General features: G+C 44.1%; 2 protein-coding genes across 23 annotated transcripts in view; one reads left to right on the forward strand and one right to left on the reverse strand.

The window, feature by feature from the left end:
• Window positions 1-12483, forward strand: part of LOC119867530 — a 115753-nt gene extending 103270 nt beyond the window's left edge. For 11 of the 15 annotated variants that reach the window (XR_005384010.1, XR_005384018.1, XR_005384016.1 and 8 more), the window contains 3 exons: window positions 2297-2425; window positions 10374-10433; window positions 11696-12483. The gene's annotated coding sequence lies outside the window, so the exon portion shown is untranslated. The remainder of the gene's footprint in view (window positions 1-2296; window positions 2426-10373; window positions 10434-11695) is intronic. The other 4 variants (XR_005384012.1, XR_005384013.1, XR_005384007.1 and 1 more) reach the window with 4 other exon arrangements.
• TNIK (TRAF2 and NCK interacting kinase) overlaps window positions 1-22935 on the reverse strand; it is a 376466-nt gene that overhangs the window by 4065 nt on the left and 349466 nt on the right. For 4 of the 8 annotated variants that reach the window (XM_038583888.1, XM_038583891.1, XM_038583889.1 and 1 more), the window contains 10 exons: window positions 17144-17308; window positions 14960-15071; window positions 14620-14706; window positions 13946-14116; window positions 12144-12287; window positions 9272-9406; window positions 5361-5461; window positions 3044-3193; window positions 1322-1481; window positions 898-1037 (listed from right to left, as the gene is read on the reverse strand). In XM_038583888.1, coding sequence (XP_038439816.1) covers window positions 898-1037; window positions 1322-1481; window positions 3044-3193; window positions 5361-5461; window positions 9272-9406; window positions 12144-12287; window positions 13946-14116; window positions 14620-14706; window positions 14960-15071; window positions 17144-17308 — 1365 coding nt within the window. The remainder of the gene's footprint in view (window positions 1-897; window positions 1038-1321; window positions 1482-3043; window positions 3194-5360; window positions 5462-9271; window positions 9407-12143; window positions 12288-13945; window positions 14117-14619; window positions 14707-14959; window positions 15072-17143; window positions 17309-22935) is intronic. The other 4 variants (XM_038583893.1, XM_038583890.1, XM_038583894.1 and 1 more) reach the window with 1 other exon arrangement.

A 22935-nucleotide genomic window follows, 5' to 3' on the forward strand; every position in this document is an offset into this window, starting at 1 on the left:
ACCCAGACCACACCAACTCAAGAGGAGCTGGCCAGGGTCAGATATAGTCTAGACTCATAGCCCCAGGGTTGGACTAGGACCCCATTCTGGCTTTGGGCAACCAAGATGGAGTAAGAGATGTCTGTCCGTTCAACCCATCACATTCTCTACTATAGGCGCTTTGCCTGCTATTTGGGGACAGCATTTCTAAGTTGGCCATAGTCACAAAGGATGAATTCACAAATGAGCACAGTTTAGCTACTAAAAACTCTGGGTTAGTCTACAGGGAGGGAAAGGGAGAAAGCAGCACTGCTGCACAAATACCCTTCTGAGGCGACTGATCATGCCAGACGGACTCCCCCAATTTCACTGCAAAACAATCCCCTTATGACACTTCAGAAGAAACATGGCTGGAATGACACAGGACATGGCACTAGTTGAGTTTGTGACTGTGCATTTCTTAAGGAATGGGTGACATTTTGCAAAAGTTGGTATTTCTACATGTCAAATGTCTTACATTTAAGGTGAATATAATGTGATGGATTAGGTCCCCGTAGTGACTTTGTGAAAAGTCTCAAAGTGGAGTGTGAAGTCGACCCACTGTGAATGATTGATGATGGGCCAACTCTCCCAAGTGCGGAGGAGAATTTGGGATGTCTGCTGAGTCATTATAAGGCCTTCCAGCCACAAAGGTTGCTAAGAGTTTACAAGAAATTTGTAGAAGTGTTAATGTCTTTTTAAATATGTGAATAATATGTTTTGAGGGCTCACATGAACCAAACCAAATAATGCCATTTCAAGATAATACTGTTTAACACAGATATGATTCAAATCAGTATAAAGGAAAATGAAGGTTTCACAGGTACCTGGTGGTCTCTTAAAATGCAAACACTAATGCAAATGTTGAAACGGATTTACCTTATCATTTCTTTCACATAGAAACTTTAACCTTTGAGCTCGCTTATGCATAAATACTCCATCCAAATGTCCTGTTTCCACTGACCGGATCTCAATAGCTTTCTCGCCCCAGCCCATTATCTGATTGGAATGAATGTAGGCTGTCAAAAGGAATTTCCAAAACCGCATTAAAAACATTAGATGGGCAATAACTCACAGCATCTGTTCACATCTTAACCACAAAAATGACAAACGACTTGAGATAAACAGACAAAGCAAGTCTTACAAGTGTTATTCACAGACTGTTTTTTTTTTTGTTTTTTTTTTGTTTTTGTTTTTTTTGTTTTTTTTTTTTTGTGGAATCAAATGGTTGTTTCACATTTCTTGACTTTCGTTTCATTTGGGGGGTGTAACTGCTGAAGGAGATAAGGAATGGTTAACCTACCCACGGACGTGGGCATTTCTCCCCATTGAAGCACCACATCCTTAGTTATCCGGCCATAGGTGTTTACATACACCCCCTCATCCTCATAGCAAACGAGCATTTCCATTCCATCTGTTTTAGGCAAGATGACAATGGCATGAGGAGTGATATTGCCCTGAATCTAGGAGACAAAGAAAGGCCAGGCATTATTCTTTTTAAAAAAATAAGACAGCGTCTTGACTATTAATCACTAAGAATTGCAAAAAAGAGTGTCCCCCCCCCGCCCCGCCCAACCACGTTCATTCTAGAAACTGACATTTTGCTTTGCTTTGCTTAATTTAACCACTGACCTGTCAAATGCCCTAGTATACAAATACAAACTCAGGTACCAGGTCAAGAATCCAATTTACCTGGTTCCTAAAAACAACAACTGCAAGTATGGGACACCTACAGAGTGCGGAGCACGGGGCTCTTCCCATACATGATTTCTAGTCCTTAGAACAGTTCCCCATGGGAGGTACCATTCTCTATAGACGAGGCATCTGCATGTCAGAGGGGTTAGGCAGATTGGGCAAAGCTGCACTGGTATTTTGGTGGTAGAACTGGGATTTGAGCACATGTCTCATGGCCGTAATAATTACGTGTTGTCCATCTACTTCTAAAAAAGATGAGGGGAATGCAGACCAGCTGAATCAGATGGAAATACCCTAAATGGGGTCAAACGGTGGGGCCCAATGCCTACCAAAGAGGCCCTTAGCATACAACAGACTGTTCATCTGCGTGCCTAAACAGGAAAATCCAAATTAACAGCTCATTGAGAAAAAAACATTTAAAGTGACCACTCTATTGGAATAAATAAACACAGATGGGCTTGTAGGAGAGGAGATGCGAGCTGGGACACAGCAGTGAGCGCTGTGTGTGTGCACGTGAGACAGACTGTGTGTGTGTGTCACATATTGAGGCAACTTTTTTCAATATTCGTGCTTTGTTTTGCAGTAAAGCCTATAAACTCTCAAAAAATCCCAGTCGGCAATAGATGAGGCCTCGGACTTTCCTGACAGTGTCTACTGTATGTTGGCCTTGGGATCACACGCAGGAAACACAGCTTGCACTGCGCCAATCCCAGTAAGTGAAACCATGTGCAGTATTTGTGTTTCACGGTCAGATTTTAGGCCATGTTCCAGGATTATAATATGAAGATGATAATTTGCAGGGGCTTGTGCCAAGTACCTTAGAGGTATTCTCTCATTTAATGCTGAGGACAACAACCCTCTGGGATAAGTCCTTTCACCCCCATTCTGCAGATGGGAAAGCTGAGGGCTGGAGAGAATGTCCAGTGTGCCGGGGTGTGCACTCCAGTGTCTGATTCCACTACATGACACTCCCCTCCAGTTGGAGAGAGGAACAAAGACAGCAAAAGGAGACCACTGACTTCCCAAGTAACATGAACCCATCTCCCTTCAAGAACTGAAAACATGGAACTTGTCCATTGTACTCTTGCTTAAAAAACACAATTTATGCCCCTGAAGGAAAAATATCATATGCATTTTAATTTAAAGTCCAGCGAGGCAACATGTCCAGTAAATGGCAGAGAACTGCCTTTACGTGCTACTCAGTTTCAAGCATTTGTAAAAGTCGGGTAAAAGTTAGCCCGACTTCTACTAAAAATGTGCAAGAACGAATCTCCTTCTACATGCACATGGTTGCACAGAGAGCCCGGGCGGCTTACTTCCAGAAACTTACATGAGACGGTATGTAGATATCATAGGAGTTTCCTGAATCAACATCAATTACATGGAAACCAGTGTGTGAGCCAAAAATAACCTTTAATCTTTGACCTTCTTCTACCGTGAGATCAACAAGCAGTGGCTTGTGCTGGAGATCTGCAAAAGACTTTAAGAAGCGCCCCATGAGTGTCCACATTGTTCAAAGAGGTTATCTTAATTTTGTCTTTTAGCTAGAGCCTGGTGAAGTTAATGTCTGACTTTCTTACGTTGAAAAGCCAGATTTCTCTTTCAGCTTTAGGTCTATTCATATTCTGGCCCTAGGAGGAAGGGTCTAGCACCCATGTGTGGCCCCTTCCCCACCTCTTGTCCTTTAGGGCAGAGAAGTGGTTTACAGTTGTCAACTCTGACCGTGTCGTTATACCTGAAAAAGCTGGCACCTGGGTGCTGCTGCTCTTTCCTATTTCTGGCTTTTCCCTCCGGAGAAGGTCCAGCCACTTCTCTGGCGCCTTTCCTTCCCATGGAACAGCCGGACCCAGGCATGGCCATGACCTCCCCAGAGACAGCCTGGGGTGGGCTGCTGGGCCAGCTCTGTGCTAATAAACCTGTTCAGAATTCAGGCGTATGCTCTGTTCTGATTTTCCTTCAATGACTGAGTGGGCATCAGATTGGCACCTTCTTTTAAACTCATTTGAGATCTGAGACTTAGGTTTGGCCAATCAAGAAGCAGGGGAGGCTGGAACATCGTAAGACTCGTGGCTTAAGTTGGCCAGTTGAGCTTAACGAGGAAGGAAAAAGAGAGCTCCAGCCAAGTTTATTGAGGTTCTTGAATCCAGAGCCCGAGCCCCAACTAGCTGTCAAGCATTATTTCTCTGTTTTCTTTTGCCATTATTTCAAGACAGTCTACTTTTTCTAGGGCTTTGGTGTCTGGGAGAGAATCTGTAAAACCACAAGTGGCTCAGCTATCATGCCACCGCCACCCAGGGGAGCCCTCTTTCTTCATTTTTTTGCTAATGGAGTCTCACAGAAGGGGAGGCTCCAGTCTTTCCTGTTCTAGTCTTGGCCTTGGCACTGCCCTCCTGCCAGGCGGCGTGGTCTACTCAACACAGCCTTTTGCACCCCCTCATTCACTTTGGCTGGTAAACTGATGGCTGTAACTTCCGAACTGGAATGGGAAGGAAGGGACCCTGCCTGGAAAGCTTTTGTGGACTGAGATTTTGGCACAATGGCAGCACCGCTTTAGCTTTTAGGTGTCACCCCTTAAGTGTTATTACTAACTTAATACAGTCCAAAATTTCCACAAAAGTGCAGTTATGGAGGAAGCCCATTTCCATCGATGTATCATCTGTCTTCCTGAGCCCATCAGAAATGAGCCCTTGCACCAAAGGCAACAAGACGGCCTCAAAGAGCACCTTACAGTGTTCCCAAGGCAGCTTCTGCCCTCACATGGCCTAAGGGGCAAGAAAGAATACATAAAGGGGCCAAGGAAGATCAAAGCCACAAGGGTGGGGAGAAAAAGTGAGCCAATGTGCTATGAAGAGAGTGAGAGGTACACAGGCAGAGAGACAGGGGACAGAGAGAAATTCCCATGGGCTCTGCACAGAGCTGCAGCCCTGCAAACACCCAAGTGCCTGCACGTACTGGTCCTTCTGGCATTTGGGGGTCAACTTTCACAAGCCGGGGTCCACAGTGCTAGCACATCCTCATCCCACTCCTGCTGAGTGTCATGAGTGACCAATCCAACCATGGTGGTTACAGACTCAGATAAGGGCAAAAATGAAAAAGCAGAATGCAGAGAAACTAAGCCATTTCCTTACGTAACTACATTCAGCACTCATTTCAGAGAAGTCCGATAACATTGGGGATACATAGGTGTCATGTGAGTTTTAGGGGCTTTACCCCAAAGGCTTATATGGATGACAAGATCTGGATTCATCCTTGAGATTTGGTGCGGCTGTTGGTATGCCTTTTTCAGACAACATATCAGAGTACTCTAGTTAGCTGCCTGTATAACGACTCTCGTTGCCTAATATCACGGTTAATGCTTTGCCCAGTAGCCACGCCCCTCAGAGATGATTCGTAGACCTGAAATGGAAGAGGGCGCACCCTAATTTTTCCCCATTCACCCACCCTCTCCAACCCCAGTATACGTTATAACACTTATTAGTGCTTAGTCTTTGCTTTTGGAAGAATAAGTCTAAGAGTTCCTATACTTTAAAAGAGGCTTATTACATATAGAAAGATTGGTTCTAGTCAATATGCAAGACTGTTAACTGGTGCAAACCTAAAATTAAAAAAAAAAATCCCTTCTTTAGGGAATCGGCGTGCCTGCTTACCTTAAATGCCATGAACTTATGATAGGGTTTAGGAGCCCAAGCATATATCTCCACAGCATTCTTTAAGGCAATCACTAGGAATTTAATCCTTTCATATTTAACTGTAATAGACAAATTATGAATTAGAACAAGGATACCAACTTATTCAGGTTTTTTGTATTAACGTATGTGTAAGCCACGATATGTAAATACGTAATTGATGGTGATGCTCTTGCTGTGAGATTTGCTCATAGATCCAGATTGAACTTTCTTTTTTTGTTTTTTATTGGTGTTCAATTTGCCAACATATAGCATAACACCCAGTGCTCATCCCATCAAGTGCCTCCCTCAGTGCCCGTCACCCAGTCACCCTCACCCCCCACCCACCTCCCTTTCTACCACCCCTAGTTCATTTCCCAGAGTTAGGAGTCTCTCATGTTCTGTCTCCCTCTCTGATATTTCCCACTCATTTTCTCTCCTTTCCCCTTTATTCTTAAACCACTCGGTCTGCAGAATACTTGGGGCCTTTTGCTTTATACTGAAGGCTCCTTTTTTCATCTGAAGGCTTAGGACACTCTTTAATCACTAGGTCTAGATGTCAATGACTCGTTGTGATAAGAATCTGCACAATCACCTTCATGTTCCCCTCCTGGCTCTTACAGTCATCCACATGCAAGAAGCTGAGGGCTGCCATGGCCAAATGGTAGAAAAATTAGCAAGAGGGTAGAGACATAAAGGTGGCCATTTGCTTATTATCCAAATTTGAACTCCAGTTATTAGGGATTTATAAGTGATGAGTGCCTTTATAAAGAAGGCCCTTACATCGATCCCCCTCTCCATACACCGCAGGAGATTGTAGCAAAAGGACTGCTGTGTATGAACCAGAAAGCAGGCCCTCAGCAGACACCGAGTCAGCCAGGACCTTGGTCTTGGACTTTCCAGGCTCCGGAACTGTGAGAAATAGATCCCTGTTGTTCATGGTGTCTGCCATAGCAACCTGGACAGGCTAGGACGGTACCCGTGGCAGTCATTTCCTTTGGGGGAATATTTGAATGAAGAGAACACTCGTGTCCTACAGAAACTGGACAGCCCATGGCCAAGAACCAAATTCTTGCTCTCTGCGCTCTTTTTCTGTAGTGTGCCCCTTCTGTTTACATGTTCTGTCTTTCATATGCTTTCAACTACTTCCTTGGCCATTTATTTCCATATTTCTAAATAATAAGCTTATCATGTGATTTCTTGATTTTCTTCAGTTGCAGGTATTATCTACTGAGTTGAGAGTCTGGAAACGATTTAGTCTCTTATGACCGTCTCCTCTCTCTAGTTTCTTTTCTCACACACACGTTTCTTCCTCCCCCAACACCACTAATACAATTATGGTTCAAATTTTTGGTTAAATCAAGATTTCATGTTGAAATGATTATTGTTCTCATCTGAGGCATCTAGGATGCCACAGTCACATTTCCTTTCTTGTTCTCCCTTTTTTTTCCCACTTCATTCTTCTCCATGTGTCTATCTCTAAGCACATGTAGACTTGCTGCTGGTGCTGTGAATGCCTTCAATGTGGTCAAACGTGGCAGGTAATCTATTCATGACCTTTTCTTTTCCCTGGAGACATCCCTTTTGGAAACGCTCCCTTGTCTCACTCTACTTGGACTGATTTCTCTCTAGACCTAAGACAGAACTGTCATTCACATTTCCTTCACCACCATTCTGGGTATTTTCTTCCCTTTTTAATCTTTTATGGTTTTATTTTGATGGAATACATCAGTCAGTAGTTTCCTGAGAAATACTGTATGGAACATAAATGTTGTGAGACCCTGCCTGTCTGAAAGGGTCTTCACACTGCATTCAAAGTTAACAAATGGTTTGGTGGTGTGATGGTTAATTTTTTGTCAACTTGACCCAGCTACAAGGTGCTCAGATATCTGGTCAATCATTGTTCTGAGTGTGTCTGTGAGGGTTTTTCCAGATCATATTAATATGTGAATGGGTACGCAGAGTAAAGCAGATTGCCCTCTCCATATGGATTGGCCTCATCCGGTCAATTACAGGCCTGAATAGAATAAAAAGATTGAATAAGAGAACACCTCCTGCTTGACTGTTGAGCTGGGAAACTGGTCTCTTCCAGACTTCAGATTGGGTCTGAGACGCTGGCTCCCCTGGGTTTCCAGCTGGCCGGCTACAGATCTTGGGATTCTTAGTCTCTATAAGTCTGTGAAGCAACTTCTAGAGTAAACCTCTTTCTATAGAGAGAGCATGTATACACACACGTATATGTATTTATATACACACATAAGTATACACACCTCTGTGTGTGTGTGTGTGTGTGTGTGTGTATCCTACTAGTTCTGTTTCTCTGGAGAACCCTGGTTAATACGTGGTTAATACGGATGGCTTATAAAATAACTAGTTGGAGGCTTTGTTTCATCTTCTTGGAAGCTTCTAGTATTGCTACTAAATCTCAAGCCACCTAATATAGAAACTTTATTTATAATCTGGAAGCCTTAAAGACTTCCTCATTTCCTGGGTCCTGAAATGTCATGTTAATATATCTTCCTGTGAGTCCTTTTTTTTTTTTTTTTTTTCATTCACTATACTGGGTATTCACTGAATCCTTTTAATTTGGGATTTTTAGTTCTAGAAATTTTCTTATATTCCTTCTTTGATACTTTCCTCCATTTCCAATTTGATTTTCTCTTTTTCCTAAACCCGAATAGATTTTGAAGCACTTGGACTGATACTTTTACTTTCTGACTTTCTGTCTCCTTTCTGATCTTTTTCTTTTCTTTCCTTTTCTTTTTGTCCTACTTTCTGGGAGATGCCTCATCTTTATCTTCCAATACATCTACTACCTTTCTATACCTGCCAATATATTCAGATTTCCAAAATTTTTTTCTTGTTCTCTGAGTGACCTCCTCCGACCCTGCTCCAACTTTCTTCTTAATGGTCCCTGTTCTTCTCTTCTGGAAATAGGTTTTCTAATTTCTCTGAAGTTATTACAGTTTCTTTTTAATTTGCTTCCATTCCTCATTATCTTTGTTTCCTCTAAAGTCCTTTCTTTCTGTTTAAGTTTCCTTCTTGTTAGTGGATGTCCTTGCTTCTAGTACACATGAGCTTACCCACTGCTGGGCTTCAGGTGTAGGCGGTGAGATAGCAAGCTTTTCCACGGCACTTTAAATGTTACTACCTGGATATCTTTTCTTCTGGCCATTTAGTTTCTCCAAAGACAAATCTTTCAGTATCTTGCTTGGGAATATAAGTATGGCTGCCAACATTCTGGGAGCTAAGCAGGGGAAACGTGTGTGTGTCTGTCTGTCTGTCTGCTCTGGCAATCCTATATTCACACAATTCAGACTGGCTGTGCCAACTTTTCACCCTCTGTTGAGTGGGAGAGAACTTGCTGCCTCTCACCCTTCTAATACTCCTTCTGTTTTCAGTTCCACTCATATATACCTCCATCTCAGATAGACCTGGCCTCTGACCCTGGGCTTTTCTGGGTTCTGTTAAGTGGCTGGATTGTTTTTGATGACTTTCCGCACTGCAGGCATAGAATTCAGCATTTCTTGGTCACCTAGGCTAGTAACTCGTCAACCAACTATCAATTCTGTTGACATCTCTTGTTTGCTGGTTTCTCATCTCTTTGTCCTTGTGGGTTTATGGAATTTTTTTTTTATTCCTTTGCTGTCATTTTAATGGGTATTTAGGAAGGAGTAGAGATAAATGTTTAAACTGGAGCATAGGACTTTAGTCTGAATGTGCTCTTTGAACTTCATCAATCTGACTTTTGGGAAACAATGCAAGTTTACTGGAAGTTCCAACGTCTTAAACTTGTAGCAAATACATCATCAATACCTGACAAAAAAGAAATGGGATGAAGCTTAAACTGAATAATTAGGATTGAGTAAACAATTCCATGTCTTTACACTTACCAACTTTGTAATGTATGCAGCCTTCCAAGTCCCCAACCGTGATCCAGCCTTGTTTCTTTTCTACTTCTGGGTCATTGTGTAGTATTCTGTTTCTTAACCATGAAAGATAGTAAACTCGTAGTTTGTTCTTCTTTCCTGTTGAAATAATAGAGCTCTAATTTCAAGCCTGTGACAGCCTTTTTTCTCAGTCCTTCCCTAAAATCTCTATTTTATTTTATTCATTTATTTTTATTTTATTTACAATTGTGTATGTGTGTGAAGGCACAAGAACCAGTGTGCTCGGCCTCATCAAGGTGTTGTCTATGCCAACAGCTCCAAGTGTTTTGGGCAAATAACCATCTTATAATTTGTCTTTACCTTCAGGTTGTTTCTTATTTGAGCAAGCTGCTCTTTCTCTTCTCAATGCAAAGGGAAGTGTCAAGACCTAATTCTTGCAATGGAAGAGTTGGTCAGACTTCCAGAACATTCTAGATCTAATTACACGAAGGAGTGTCGATAACTGGACATTTTAACACGCTTATGTGTGACTGTCTCTCTCACCTTCTAACCTAACAGCGTATGTTAATGGAGAGCCTCTTATTTGCCTTCTCTCTTACTTTGAAGATGACAGCTGGGCGTAGTTTTCTTTTACCTGACTAACAACAACAAAAAATTATAAGGAGAAAAAAGAAACAATTTTAATGAAGGCAACCTAGGCTCAGCAGAGAACCCTGGACATGTTGATGATTCTGAGATCACTGAAGGAAATACCAAACAAAAATAGTAGAGAAAAGATATATGTACTTGGAAAAAACCCAAACATGTGTACTTGGGAAAAAACAAAGTTCCCTTTGGTAAGGTGCTTCTGGAGTGAGGAATTTTATGATAAGAAAACATCTTAAAAATGTTGAGGAGTACACAGGAGCAAAATTTAATATACTCTATAAGATTCTCTGAGTATCAGATAAGAAAGCATTCCTTGGGGTGGCCCTTCCTTTCTCGGGGAGGGGGAGAGATGGTTTTTCCTAGGTGATCAGACATTTAGGCCTGTGGGTTATACTTCTTGGGTCCTTATTTTCCCTTGATTTCCCTTAGGCATCAAAAGATGTTTTATATTTTACAGATGTGATAAGAAGAAAATTTATTAAAGCATCGCACACTGGATTTGCAGGACAGTGCATTCGTAAGTTAAGGGAGTCACTGTGCAGTTACTATTCCTTTTCGTAGCCAGTGGCACAGAATTGATCCCAAGAGCTAGGCTGGGCACAAAGGCCATGCTTCCTCTTTTCTATGCCAGTGCAGATCTGATGGCAGTTCAAGAATCATTTGCTCCTATTTTCATTCTCTTCTTTCGCCATCTTTACTTCATGATAAGAGGAGATGGTTACTTTTTTTAAGAATGGGAACATGTCATTCACAACAGAGTGAAGCCTGAATGTGAATTTTCTGGTATCATTTCCACTCTTGGTAGGTGAGTGACAGATGTACTGTTTTAAATGGGATTTGTGAAAGGAAATTAGTGAAAGGGAATAAAGGGAAAGGAGAGAAAATGAGTGAAAATGTCAGTGAAGGAGACAAAACATGAGAGACACCTAACTCGGGGAAATGAACAAGGGGTAGTGGAAGGGGAGGTGGGCGGGGGGTTGGGGTGACTGGGTGACGGGCACCGAGGGGGGCACTTGATGGGATGAGCACTGGGTGTTATGCTATATGTTGGCAAATTGAACTCCAATAAAAAAAATAAAAAAAAAATAAAGGATTTGGTAGCTTAGCAGTCAAGCAAGCAATTAACCAGAAAAGAAGACTACACCGAATTAAGCTCAAATGATAATACAAGAAGAACTTACTCAGCTAACTCTTTTTGGGGGAGAATAAAAAGAGATATAACTCTTGAGTATTCTGTGGAAAGGTAGAAGAAAGGGAATTGTAGCCTCAAGTGAAGGCGGTTTTTCAAAACAGAAATATGGCTCAAGAGCTAAAGTTTATTCAAGGTTGAACCCAGTAGCCCTGTGTTTTCTCCTTGTGAAACAATGGCTGAGTATAGAGCCATAGTTCTCAAACTTGGCTGCACACAGGAAACACCTCAGGAAGTCTGATAACTATTGATACCCGGGCCGTACTCCCAGGGATTCCGACCCCCAGGTCTCGGGTGCATCCTGGGTTTTTCCCACCCATTCAAGTGGTTCTAACGTGCACAGGTGCAATGGTTTCATACTGGATGGGATGGGAAGGCAGGGGTAAAAAAGGGTCATTGTTTATTAAACTTCAAACATCATCAGAAAGCAAAGAACTTTCAATAAACACAGACTCTTTTAGGTTATATTGTTAACTTGTCAGTAATAAGGCCTTCACTTCTGTGTCCCTAGTTCTTTAAAGTTCTTTTTTGGGGACCAGAAAGCTGCATAGCGTAGCGGTAACGATTCCCACATTCGAATCTCTTTGCAGACTCAGCCACCCAATGGGCCGACTGCATGTGCTGAAACATCAAAGGGGGATAACCTAGAATGGTTCTTGAGAGAAAAGAGACCAGAGAAGCTCCTGCTTACAACATTTTCCACTCTGGGAGGCCTACATTTTGATACTCTCCACCCAAGAATAGGTAGCAATGACCAGAGCTCAGACCTCAAAAGCTCCTTGCTGAGTCCCGGCAGAGGTTAAAGGCCTATGAACATCCAGCCTTTGTGCTACGTCGGCCTGATTCAGAGATCATGGAGAGGTGAGAGGTTTCCCTTTGGAGGGTGGGATCCCCAGGTGATCTCACTCTGGCCCGCCTGCTATAATTCCTCGTGTCACTGTTAGCCAGGAGGACAGAGCTTGCTGCTTTTTCAGAACGAAGGTGATGGCCTTTCCCACCCGTGCAGACCCGGAGGTCTCGGTCATCCCAGTAACATACCTGATATTGTCACCAGGACATTCAGTCCCTCTAGCACGTCCATCTGCTGAAATCGCCTCCGGTTGATCAGATTATAGACTTTGCCTTGCCCACTCCGGTCCAAAAGCATCAGGCCATTTTCTGTTCCCACCAGGAGGTTTACACCTGCAAATTGAAGGAGCACCTCGAGACTGACTTTTTATGTGCTTCAACCTTCTGCATGCGGGGTCCCTGTAAAACCTGAGAAACTGTGGCTTGTTAATATAAACTAATGGGCAAGTAGGTACCACAGCAGGGAGTGAAGAAGTAGAGGCTCTGTCACAGTAATTAAATCACTGTCCCTCCTGTAATAAAATTAGTTTTCTTTTATAAAGTGGTAGCAGCATTCATTACATCCGGCTGTTTACTACCTGGCGTAGAGTCCTTCTCACGAGAAGCCTTGGGCACAGCTGCGACACCGGCACAACTAGCCTTTACTCCCTTCCTGTAACACCCATCCCTTCCCTGGCTCTCTCGATAAATCCCACCTTGAGACTTCCCCAAGGTTTATCCCCACCCCTGTTCATGCAGGGATTTCGAGCCTACCCGCCCTCAACATACAGCAGGGTGCCCTATTTCCATACCCCACTGGAAGGAAAGCCCTTCCTCCTTCTGACACCAAAGCTCACCTATGTCTCATACCCTCAAGTTTCTGCTGTCAGGGAAATGACAAGCCACTGCAAGTGGAGGTGTCAACAGCCTGGGAGTTGTAAGGGACCACCAGGTATCTAAACCTCGTGCAGCCCATCTCCCGTACCCTGTGCACTAATCCCTATTACAAAATCCCTAGCAGGTTAGTGGTCTTGTCTGGATAGCTGCCATCCTGAAAATTCGTCACTAGGCAAACTAACTCCACCTCCCTTGTCCTGCAACACACATGCACACTGAGGGTCCACTGTGCAGTGGACTATATGAACATGAACTCTCTAACTTCTGCTTTTGTACATCTATTTTTTGATTAACATAAACGTCTATTCTTTTGCCCGTAAGTTATTCCATATTAAACATGACCATCTCGTCTCCTATCTCTTCCCCAGAGGACAGAGACTTACTCCCTCCATTGCATCTCCCATGAAATGGTTTCCAGCCTTCATCCACGTCTCTGAGCATCTCAAATGCTTTTAAAACTGTGGTACCCCAAAGTAGGCCGAGTATTTTATATTTTAGATGGATACAGATGCGTCCTTTTTTAATCAGTATGTAATGTTTGCAGTAACACGGACCAGGACTATAATAGAATCTCATCCTACCTAAACTGCGTTTGAGGTCAGCTACAACCTGTGCATCATTTTCATAGGAACTTCTCAACTAAAAGGGAAAGTTCATCATGCGCTGCCCTTTTCAAAGTTTTATCTTGCTACGGCTGGCCTTTAACAATTCACTCAAATATGCTAGGCTGGCTTTTCCAGCTGTGAAATGGGGGGTGATGCCCTCATTCCCCTTACAGGATGTCGTACAGCTCACAGAGGTAGACTGTGGGGCACGTCACACAGTGCTGGGCACACAGTGGGTGTGTAGTAAGTGGTAGCTTGTACTGTTGTTGACTTTAGTCCATCACTATTATGGGATGAGGCCATTTCGAGTCTGATCTTCATTATCTTGGGCATTAGGTTATCAGTTCTTGCTACATGTAAACCTGCTCTTGATCTCTCCTGAGGCCAAGACAGTCCGGAGTTGGGACTCTGACATCCATGATTCAGCCACTGCTCTCCTGACGGGAAGCTGCACAGGCTCCTAAGGTTTGAGGGTTGATGTATTAAAGAGTGGTAAAAAGCAGCACTTACCCCAGAGAGCTGCACAAAGTATTTCTGAGTTGAATCGTTTCTTATATTTTCTGATTTCCGGTGTGTCGCTATGAGGTCGAATGTTGGTTGGATTTACGTTCACCACTGAAATCTTTCTTGCTTCATTGAGTTTGGCCTGTTCTTGCCTAAGAAGTTCGCTAGTAAATAGAGCTTTGAGAAAAAGAATCAGAGAAGTCAGTGGCACCTTAGAAAACAACCAGTGGAGATACGGAGAAGGCACTTCAAAACACTACGATTTCTCCTTGTTTAGTGGGCATTACAGGAAAGGCAGAGAAACTCTGCAACTATGCACATTTTATACATTGTTTTAGTAGAAGACAGTAGAAGTCATTCACAGAAGCGGTATTTTATCCATTAGTAAAACAGACTTATGGGTATGACTTGGGTGGTTTAGAGACTAGGTATTCATCTCACAAAATTGAACACAACTATCTCCTGTATCATACACAGGAAAGATCTACTTTTTAAAATTCTGTATCATCAACTGACAAACTGGCCGAAGCTTCCCCTGATGATTAGTGAGTTGCGTTAAGTCCAAAAAGCAAGACTCTGCTCTATATCAGCCAGACCCGGGTGGTAGGAAGCACACACCTAGAACTCAACACAACTCGACACGCACTTATTAACTGCCTACTGCGTGCACAGCATTGTACCCAGAAATTGCTTTTGAGAAGTATGCGGTAAGTTTGTAGGTCTCTTAGGAACAGCTTTTCCCAGGGCCCCTGGATACCTCTGGGTTCCTACCAGAAGCAAAATAGGAGAGATGAAAAAAAAAAATGGAGAGAAAGAAATTGTTTTAGAAATCCTACAAAAATCATAATGATAATAATAATAAAAATAATAAAAACAAAACAAAAGAAGAAAGACTTCCCTTTAAGGCAGGCCCTAAGCAGAAAATGGCTTAACTACTGGGCCAATAATTAATTTCTTTACCAGGTCGTACCAGACAGGAAAACCAAGCTGTTTCTAAAACATCCGGGCCTTCTTGCTTACCCGCAGCTGATGATTCTTCATCTTCTTCATCTTCATCAGTGGGAGATGTCTGATATACTCTGGGGTCCACAAAGGGGGTGAAGGAGGCCTTCGTGCTGCTCCCCATACCGTACTAATCGATATGCAAGAGGATTAAGAAAAGCAGATAAATAAATTCTACGAGGATGAACAATACTAGGAATACTTAGCTTGGACTTTAAACAGATTCTTCAATTCTCCTCCTGGTCTTGGCTGCCAACAAGCCATTGTGCCTCTACAGGGCCCCATTAGTTGTCAGACTGCAAGAGTTGCAGTGAGCAAATTATTACATTTAGGACAATATGGTAAGATGGCCGTGGCCATAGAACTCCTCTCTCCCTTGAATAAAAACAATCTCACATTGACCATATAGTCTCAAGAAAGGCTGGCAATAAACGAAGTGACCACATAGTAGCGTTTCATCCCATACAGTCTGCCGAAGGCTCCCTCTCGGAGCCTCTGGGCCCTTGCACACTAGCCTGGTGATGTGAGTGGATTGGTATTGGCTCAAGAAGCCTTAAAATCCTCAATTCAGGGGCAATTTCGCCCAGGATGGAGTTTCTCCTTCCCGGAATGGTTTCCTTAAAAGGATACTTATATTTACACGCCTTATTTAGGGACTTCATGAAGATACTAGGTTTGTAGACAGTGCACACCTCGAGGGCTTACTGAAAAAATAAATCTCAAGGGCTTGCATGGCACCGTAAAGACATGAAGTCAAAACAGACTAGGGAACAGCAAGCTAAACATCAGGGCTTCATGGGGTGGGAGTCCGTATTTCAGCTTTGCCAAAGAAGGTATAGTAACTACCTCCCCAGCCTGTCTGCCCTCTCTCCTCCCTCTCCCATACTCAAGTCCTTTTTAATATCACAAGCAGACCTGCATTCAACATTAAGAAATATCTCCTTTTAGGACAAATGTCTTTAACTAAACTTTTAGTTTTCAGCTTTGTTTTTAGGTTTCTACTTAAAAATAAAAACATCTCAAGACCCCTCAACACATATGGAGAAAACCACAAAGATCCAACCTGATTTAATTCAAGGCTCCCCCTCCGCCTTATGAAATCAAAACCCTTTCACCCTCTACAAGGTAGGACTCCTTCCAAATAGAGGGCTTTCACATGCATCTTCTCCTTTGATCTACAGAGGTCTGTGAAGGAGGTGGCGCAGGTACTCATATTCCCACCTGGAGCTGGAGCAGCAGCAGAATTTGAACCAGCAGCAGAATCATTTGAACCATTGATTGGACAATCCCATTGGGGTTCTTTTTGGTACCACGAGAGGGGTTCAGGCAGAGAAAATTTGCCCACATGGCGTGAAGTCGCCAGAGGAAATGCCGTGCCTTCCAATGCACCTGTGTGCTCTTTCCCTCAGGGTAAACAAAGCTCATCTGCTCAATAACTTCAGAACCCAAAGGGTATATCATAAAAAGTGGGTGGACGGCATCAAAAACACCAGTGCATAGGCTTCATAATTCCCTTCAGGGCCTATGTGTGATTCACAGGACTATTCATGAAACATGACCAAGCACCATGAACTCATCCACTGGTCAAGGCTGGGTAACACCACCCACGAGCACTTCCTAACAGACTATTTGTTCAGGCTGTTTCCAGGGACTGTTTCTATTCAGGAAAGATAGCATCTTATTTCTCCTTTCCCCATACAATTTGGAGTTTTGGAAGAGGAACGGTTGGAGAACCTATTCATTGATTTCTGTCTTTCATTTAACAAATAATTTCAACCTCATTTTAGGTCAAACTTAGGTTGCCTAAATTAATGTAAACATGACCCTCAACTATTGGCCTTGGGATCTCTATAGGCTGAAGTTTCTATCACTGGCCCGGGAGATAGGAAATCCCAGTTCTACTTAGATTTGTCACAAACCAGATGTGGCCCTGGGCAAATCACTTAACCTCTCTGAGCCTCAGTATTCTCATCTGTAAAAACAGATTTTGGGCCAGATGGTACCTAAGAACCTTTTATCGCTGTGCTTCTATGATTTTCCTCTAGTTAAGTATTTGCATAAGTAGTTCTATGGTAGATACCAACTGAACACATTTCAGGGAGCTTAGCAAGGCCCATTCTTGAAGCTGGAAGGGTTTCAGGCCCCCCGCCCCTGCGCCCTGGGGAGAGAACAGAGCTGTCCTGGCTGTTGCCCAGCACCTACTTCAGTCCCGGATTCCATCTCCTGGGAATGGGTGGAGACGCGCCCCAGGCCCTCGGTTGGTGTCCCCGCTGGGGAATGGCTCTGCTGCACCAGGTCTGGAAGATTGATGTGGCCGGCGAAGCCATTGCTGTCACTGTGGCCAGATCGCTTCTTCTCTCCAGATGTCTGAGGGGGCGTAACACATGAGGAGCATTAGAGAGAGGGCAAGGGCCTCAGAGCCACATCCCTCCTCACACAGGACAGGCACAGTGGTCTCCAAATGGACCCGCTGGGCTGTGTGGGATGATAACATTCACATTTCTATTTTACTAAGAAAATAAAGAAGACGTTAGACTTTGTTAATATTTAGTATCTGGACTGACCATGGGGTCTTTTGCTTCTGCATGAGGAGCAGTCAGAGGTCACACAGATGTGGGGGTTCCCTGTGGGAAGACAGGAATGCCACAGGCAGGTGGAGGGACTAAGCATCAGAGGTGTGTACCTGCCCGATCCCCTCCTGCAGTATTTGTGCGTACACACCAGCTGACCAGATTTGCAGATTATACTACCAGCTCACAATGACACAAACCCACAAGACATATACATGACCTGAAGATATTCAGATATTGCTGAAACGAACAGGTTGAGATGAGATGATGCTAATAATCCATGGGCCCCAAGAAAATTCAGAGACAGTATCAACCCAACTCCCAGGGCTCTTTGTCAGTCGTGAGATCAAAACAATGATTAATTAATCAGATCTGACAGGAGTTACCAAAAAAATGTATTGAAATGATCTACAGATTATTTGAAACTACAAGTTTATGTCTGCTATCATTTTTTATATTTTTTAAATTTTTTTATTGGAGTTCAATTTGCCAACATATAGCATAACACCCAGTGCTCATCCCGTCAAGTGCCCCCCTCAGTGCCCGTCACCCAGTCACCTCAACACCCCGCCCACCTCCCCTTCCACCACCCCTTGTTCGTTTCCCAGAGTTAGGTGTCTATGTCTGCTATCATTAACCTGAATCTCCCACAAGCAATTATGGTGCCTTGTGGTAAAAAATGGAAGTCATCGTGACTAGCAAAGAATTTGAAATGTTTATAGCATCCCTTTTTCATGTCCTTCCCAGGATTACATACATATAACATATGCAGTAGGACACATGCATGATTTGTGAGTAAATACACTGTAATTATGGGGCCCTTGGGTGACTCGGTTGGTTAGGCGTCTGATTCTTGATTTCGGCTCAGGTCAGGATCTTAGGGCTGTGAGATCAAGCCCCCGCATCATGCTTAAGATTCTCTCTCTCTCCCTCTGCCCTTCCCTCCTCTCCCAACTGCTGTGTCTGTGCTACCTCTTAAAAAAAATACACTGTAATTATGTGCGATGGCCCTAAAATTTTTACTGACGGGACTGTATGACCTAAGAATTTGGAAACCACTGCTCTGGAGAGCAAAGCCTCCCAAAAATCCCAGGGAAGAAATACAAGATTAAAAGACAGCTCTGCTTCCGTAGGCCTGGCTTTCCAATTTATATTTACACAACCAGCCCACCGAGGTTTCTTAAAACAGACCTGACTTAGTAATGAGTCCCTTCTTCCTTCCTTCCTTCCTTCCTTCCTTCCTTCCTTCCTTCCTTCCTTCCTTCCTTCCATCCATCTAACATTACTGAGTGTCCACTAAGGGTAAAGCATTTTGCTGAACGTGGAGGAATCAGCCAGGATCAGAGGACGCAGATAACACTCCATGCCTTCTTTGGGGCTGGCTGGCATGTGCTCACCAGCCTGGCTTCCCCCATCCAGAGCCTGTCCTTGTCTTGCAATGACCACTCTGGACCTGCTTCTGGTGACAAGTGAAAGGAGGCACTTTCTGGGGGAGGGGATGGGGTACATGGAATGCATGTTACCAGGGAGCTTGAGAAATAACTGGAAGGCAGAGGCCCCCTCTGTTTCTTGGCAACCTGCTCGTGGCCTGCAAGCTGCCCCAGCGAGGGCTATTTTCTGGATTCAGTCTGTCCTGGTACCCACCCGCAACGTGTGCTCTCTGAACGGAACACTTTGTCTTCTAAATGACATTTATGGGGTTTGGTCCTGATTCATCTCACCGTCTCCAATTTTATGTGTACTGGGCAGCTTTTCCTTCCTTCTAACTTCTGTTCAAAAGCTGAAAGGCTTTTTTTTTTTTTTTTAACATTTCCCCCCAATCTCCTAGTAGCTATAAATCACACAGGGTGTCTCTTTAGAGTTTTACGGGCTCTCTGTTCTCTCCCCAGCATTCTGACTCGGGCCAAAAATGGATGCAGACACACTGCTTATCAAAGAAAGACCTGAAGAGGCTAAGAAGGGGAAAAGGCCCCGACAGTGAGAAGCCTGAAGGAATCCAGTGGTGACCCCTGAATCTCCCCACTCTGAGTCATCACCTTTGGTCCATGCAGTCAGCTCCTTAGAATTAAATACCTTCTGTGCGCCAGGCACTCTGCTGGGAATGCAGAGATCAATGAACCACAGCCCTGCCCCTGAGGACCTCCTTACAGAGCCCAACAATTTCTAGACACTTTCCGCTCTCGCCATTCCCATGGGGGCGGGCACTAAGATGTGCTGAGCAACACACGTGTCTGGGACAATGCCAACGCTCTAGGTATGTTATTCCACACTGTCCTTAAGATAACACCATGGGCTAGCTTCCATTATCCTCATTTGCAGATGGAAAAACTGCAGTGCAGAGAATTCTGCTGACTTGCTCCAAGCGACACAGGTTCTAAGTGCTGCAAACGGGGGGCCGCTGCCACACTAGGTGGTTCTGCTCTCGGCCACAGCGACTGGACTTGGCGTGGACACTGAGCCAAGCAGGATCAAGTTCCCTTTTGCGTTTGGTGTTGGGTCTGAGGACACTGGTCAGTGCGTGCGGGGCAGCTGCACCGGGCGGGATGTGGCGCATATCTTGCAACTGGGGGGCAGGTGGGGGAGGTGAGAGCTTGTGCCTGCAAAGGGAGAGAAAGCGGGTCTGTGGAGTAGAAAGAACAAAGGAGAAATTGGAGGAAAGAGAAATGAGGGAAAGGAGACACAGGCATCGAGGAAAGCAGAAGAGACAGGAGAGACAGGCCGTGAGAGAGCCAGAGATGGGCGCAAGAGAGCTGCCTGGGCTCCTCACCTGTTTTAGTTTCTGGTTCCAGCCCTGCACAGAGTCCTGACTTACTCTTTGCCTTTGGATTCCGTGTATGAAATACCTCGGAATTTTTATTTCCCTCTCTCTGACACCTACCCCACCTCTTCTTCCCTTGTTTAAGCTGTTTTAAGCGGATTCTTTTTCCTATTACTTCCTATTACCAGCTGGTCAGTAAGAAAGATGCTATGGACGGAGGCCCGTGGAGTCCCAAGAGAGGCTTCAAGGAGAACGAGAAGGCTGAGCCAGGCCCACAGGGACCTGCTGGGCAAGGAGTGGGCAGGAGGGGAAGGAGGAAGGGGGAGTAGCTCTTCGAGTAGATGAGGCCCTATGGACAAAGTGGGGGATGACAGCTGGTGTGGAGTGTTCTAGAATTAGAGTAGGAAAAGGTCTTATAGGGCCATAGGACAGGGAGACAGAAAACCACGGGGCCTGGGCATGCACCAAATTTGTGTATCTTGGCGAGAGTGTGGATAGTAGAGCCAGTATGTTCCTCTGGAACCATCCTATCCACTCACATGAGAATGCTGACTTGAGTGAGTTCTCCTTGATGTCCATGTTGGGGGACTTAACAACAGCACCCTCTAAGCTAAGTTCGATTACGAGTTTTTCTTTTCTTACTGTTCTGTCAGGGACATACTTTTATTTGCAGTCAACATTTGAACACCTCTCCTTTTAATGGACTCCAACGCAAGGTTTGTTATCTTAAAAGTCCACATTTGGTTAAGGTGGAATTTAGAAACTGAGAGACGAAGAGATTTGGGGCCCTCAACAGATCAGATGAGTGCTGTTTTCAAAGTGATCGGCTGCGGTCGCGGAACACTGGAGTGCTTTCAGCAACGTGGAGCCATTCGGGTATCTCGGGCCGCCCAACTGAAAGTGTGTCTCCTGATAATCTTCGTCAAGGTCCTGACTCTGTCACAAAGACTCAAGCAAATCTTGAACTGCATCAGAAATCAGAGTCCCTTTGTGTGGAGTCAGAGTAACGCATTCCAAAACATTTCCCCCCAAGTCTTCCCAGTAGCAAGTCATAGTGATAGCAGCCTTCTACACGTCCACTGGAATTACCCCCTCACCACACCGGGAGATTCATACACCAGCACTACGCAATGCCAACTGCACGGCCAAGTCCACTTCTTATTTCAGGCTTGCATGACAGGACTCTTTAAAGCCTACTTCAAAGATTCAGCAAGGCCATATAATGAGATTCTAGCAAGTTGCTCTGGGAACTACTCCTCCAGTGATAGCCCTACTCCCAATTATTATTTCAAAGGCCTTATTCATCTCAAAACTACAGTTCTTTTCTTTCTTGGGGAGAGCAAAGCCTGCCATTACAGTTTCCCAAGCTCTCCTGGCTGAAGAATGACAGACGATGTACATTGTTTCAGAGGCAAGAGTGGGGAGTGATAACAAGCAAAAGGAGAACTTGATTCTGTGGTGACAGTGAGATAAAATAAAATAGAGCTGACCCTTGCAAAACACGGAGGCTATGGGCACTGACTCCTGGTGCAGTTGAAAATCTGAATAGAACTTTGGACTCCCCAAGAGCTCAACTACTCTAATAGCCCACTGTTAGCTGGGAGCCTTATCAATAACATAAACAGGTGATGAACACATATTTTGCACATGTATTATACCCTGTGGTTTTATAATAAAGTAAGCCAGGGAAAAGAAAAATGTTATTAAGAAAATCATAAGGGCAAGAAAATACCAATATCAGACCGCATTGAAAAAAACCTCCACATGGAAGTGGAACCACGCAGTTCAGACTCGTGTTATTCAGGGGTCAACTGTGTTCACATTTATTATTAACTCACCCAATCCTCTAAGTCATCCTATGAGTCATCTACCATTTACGAAATTTTATACATGATAGCACCGACCCATGGGGACATCAGGTTACCAGCCATTACTTTCCTTCTAAGCAAAGACTTGGTGTCAGACTTGCATGGTGACGATGAAGTGAGAAAGGAGAGAAGACAAATTCTGATTCGTCAAGGCCCTTCTGGTTGGCACAGACGCTGTGGGAAGTGCTGCCTGTGGGAGGACATGTGCAAGGGAACACATGCCCCCCCCCACTCAAATGAAATGATGTGCCTTGAATTTAAAAAAAAAAACCCAATCGTACAGAGTGCTAAGGTACATTTTCGAGTAGATCTGCATATTCCTTTGTTCTTTCATCAAAATAGCTTAGCAGCCTTTTTAATGTTGACTTAATTAGGTAAGATGATATCACCACTTCTTGGAACTTCTAAGCATTTTCTCCATAAAATCCACAAGGATAAAGCCATGGGGGGAGGAGGCATAACAAGGGCCTCGGATGCTACTGAGAGAGACCATTCATTTCTGTTTTCCTGCTGTAGGAAACATCTAGATTTGCCAGTTTTATATCCTCAAGCTCAAAATCTATATTCCGATTTGCATTGCTCCGACTGAAGAATTGGGATTAACGTAATTAAGTCCCACTTGCAGAAGCTTTGAAGGGTACGGGAAAGAAGGTGGCGGACAACTGAAATCACTCAGCCATTTAGAAGCACAGGGTCCCCTGTCCCCGGGCCCCATTCACAAGATTCACAAGGCTTATAAAGCTTTCTGCGAGAAAGTTCTAGTATTGAAGCCTTAAGAAATGCACTTCCTCTACACGG

The sequence above is a fragment of the Canis lupus genome, chromosome 34 (assembly GCF_011100685.1).
Source record: "Canis lupus familiaris isolate Mischka breed German Shepherd chromosome 34, alternate assembly UU_Cfam_GSD_1.0, whole genome shotgun sequence".
NCBI lineage: Eukaryota > Metazoa > Chordata > Mammalia > Carnivora > Canidae > Canis > Canis lupus.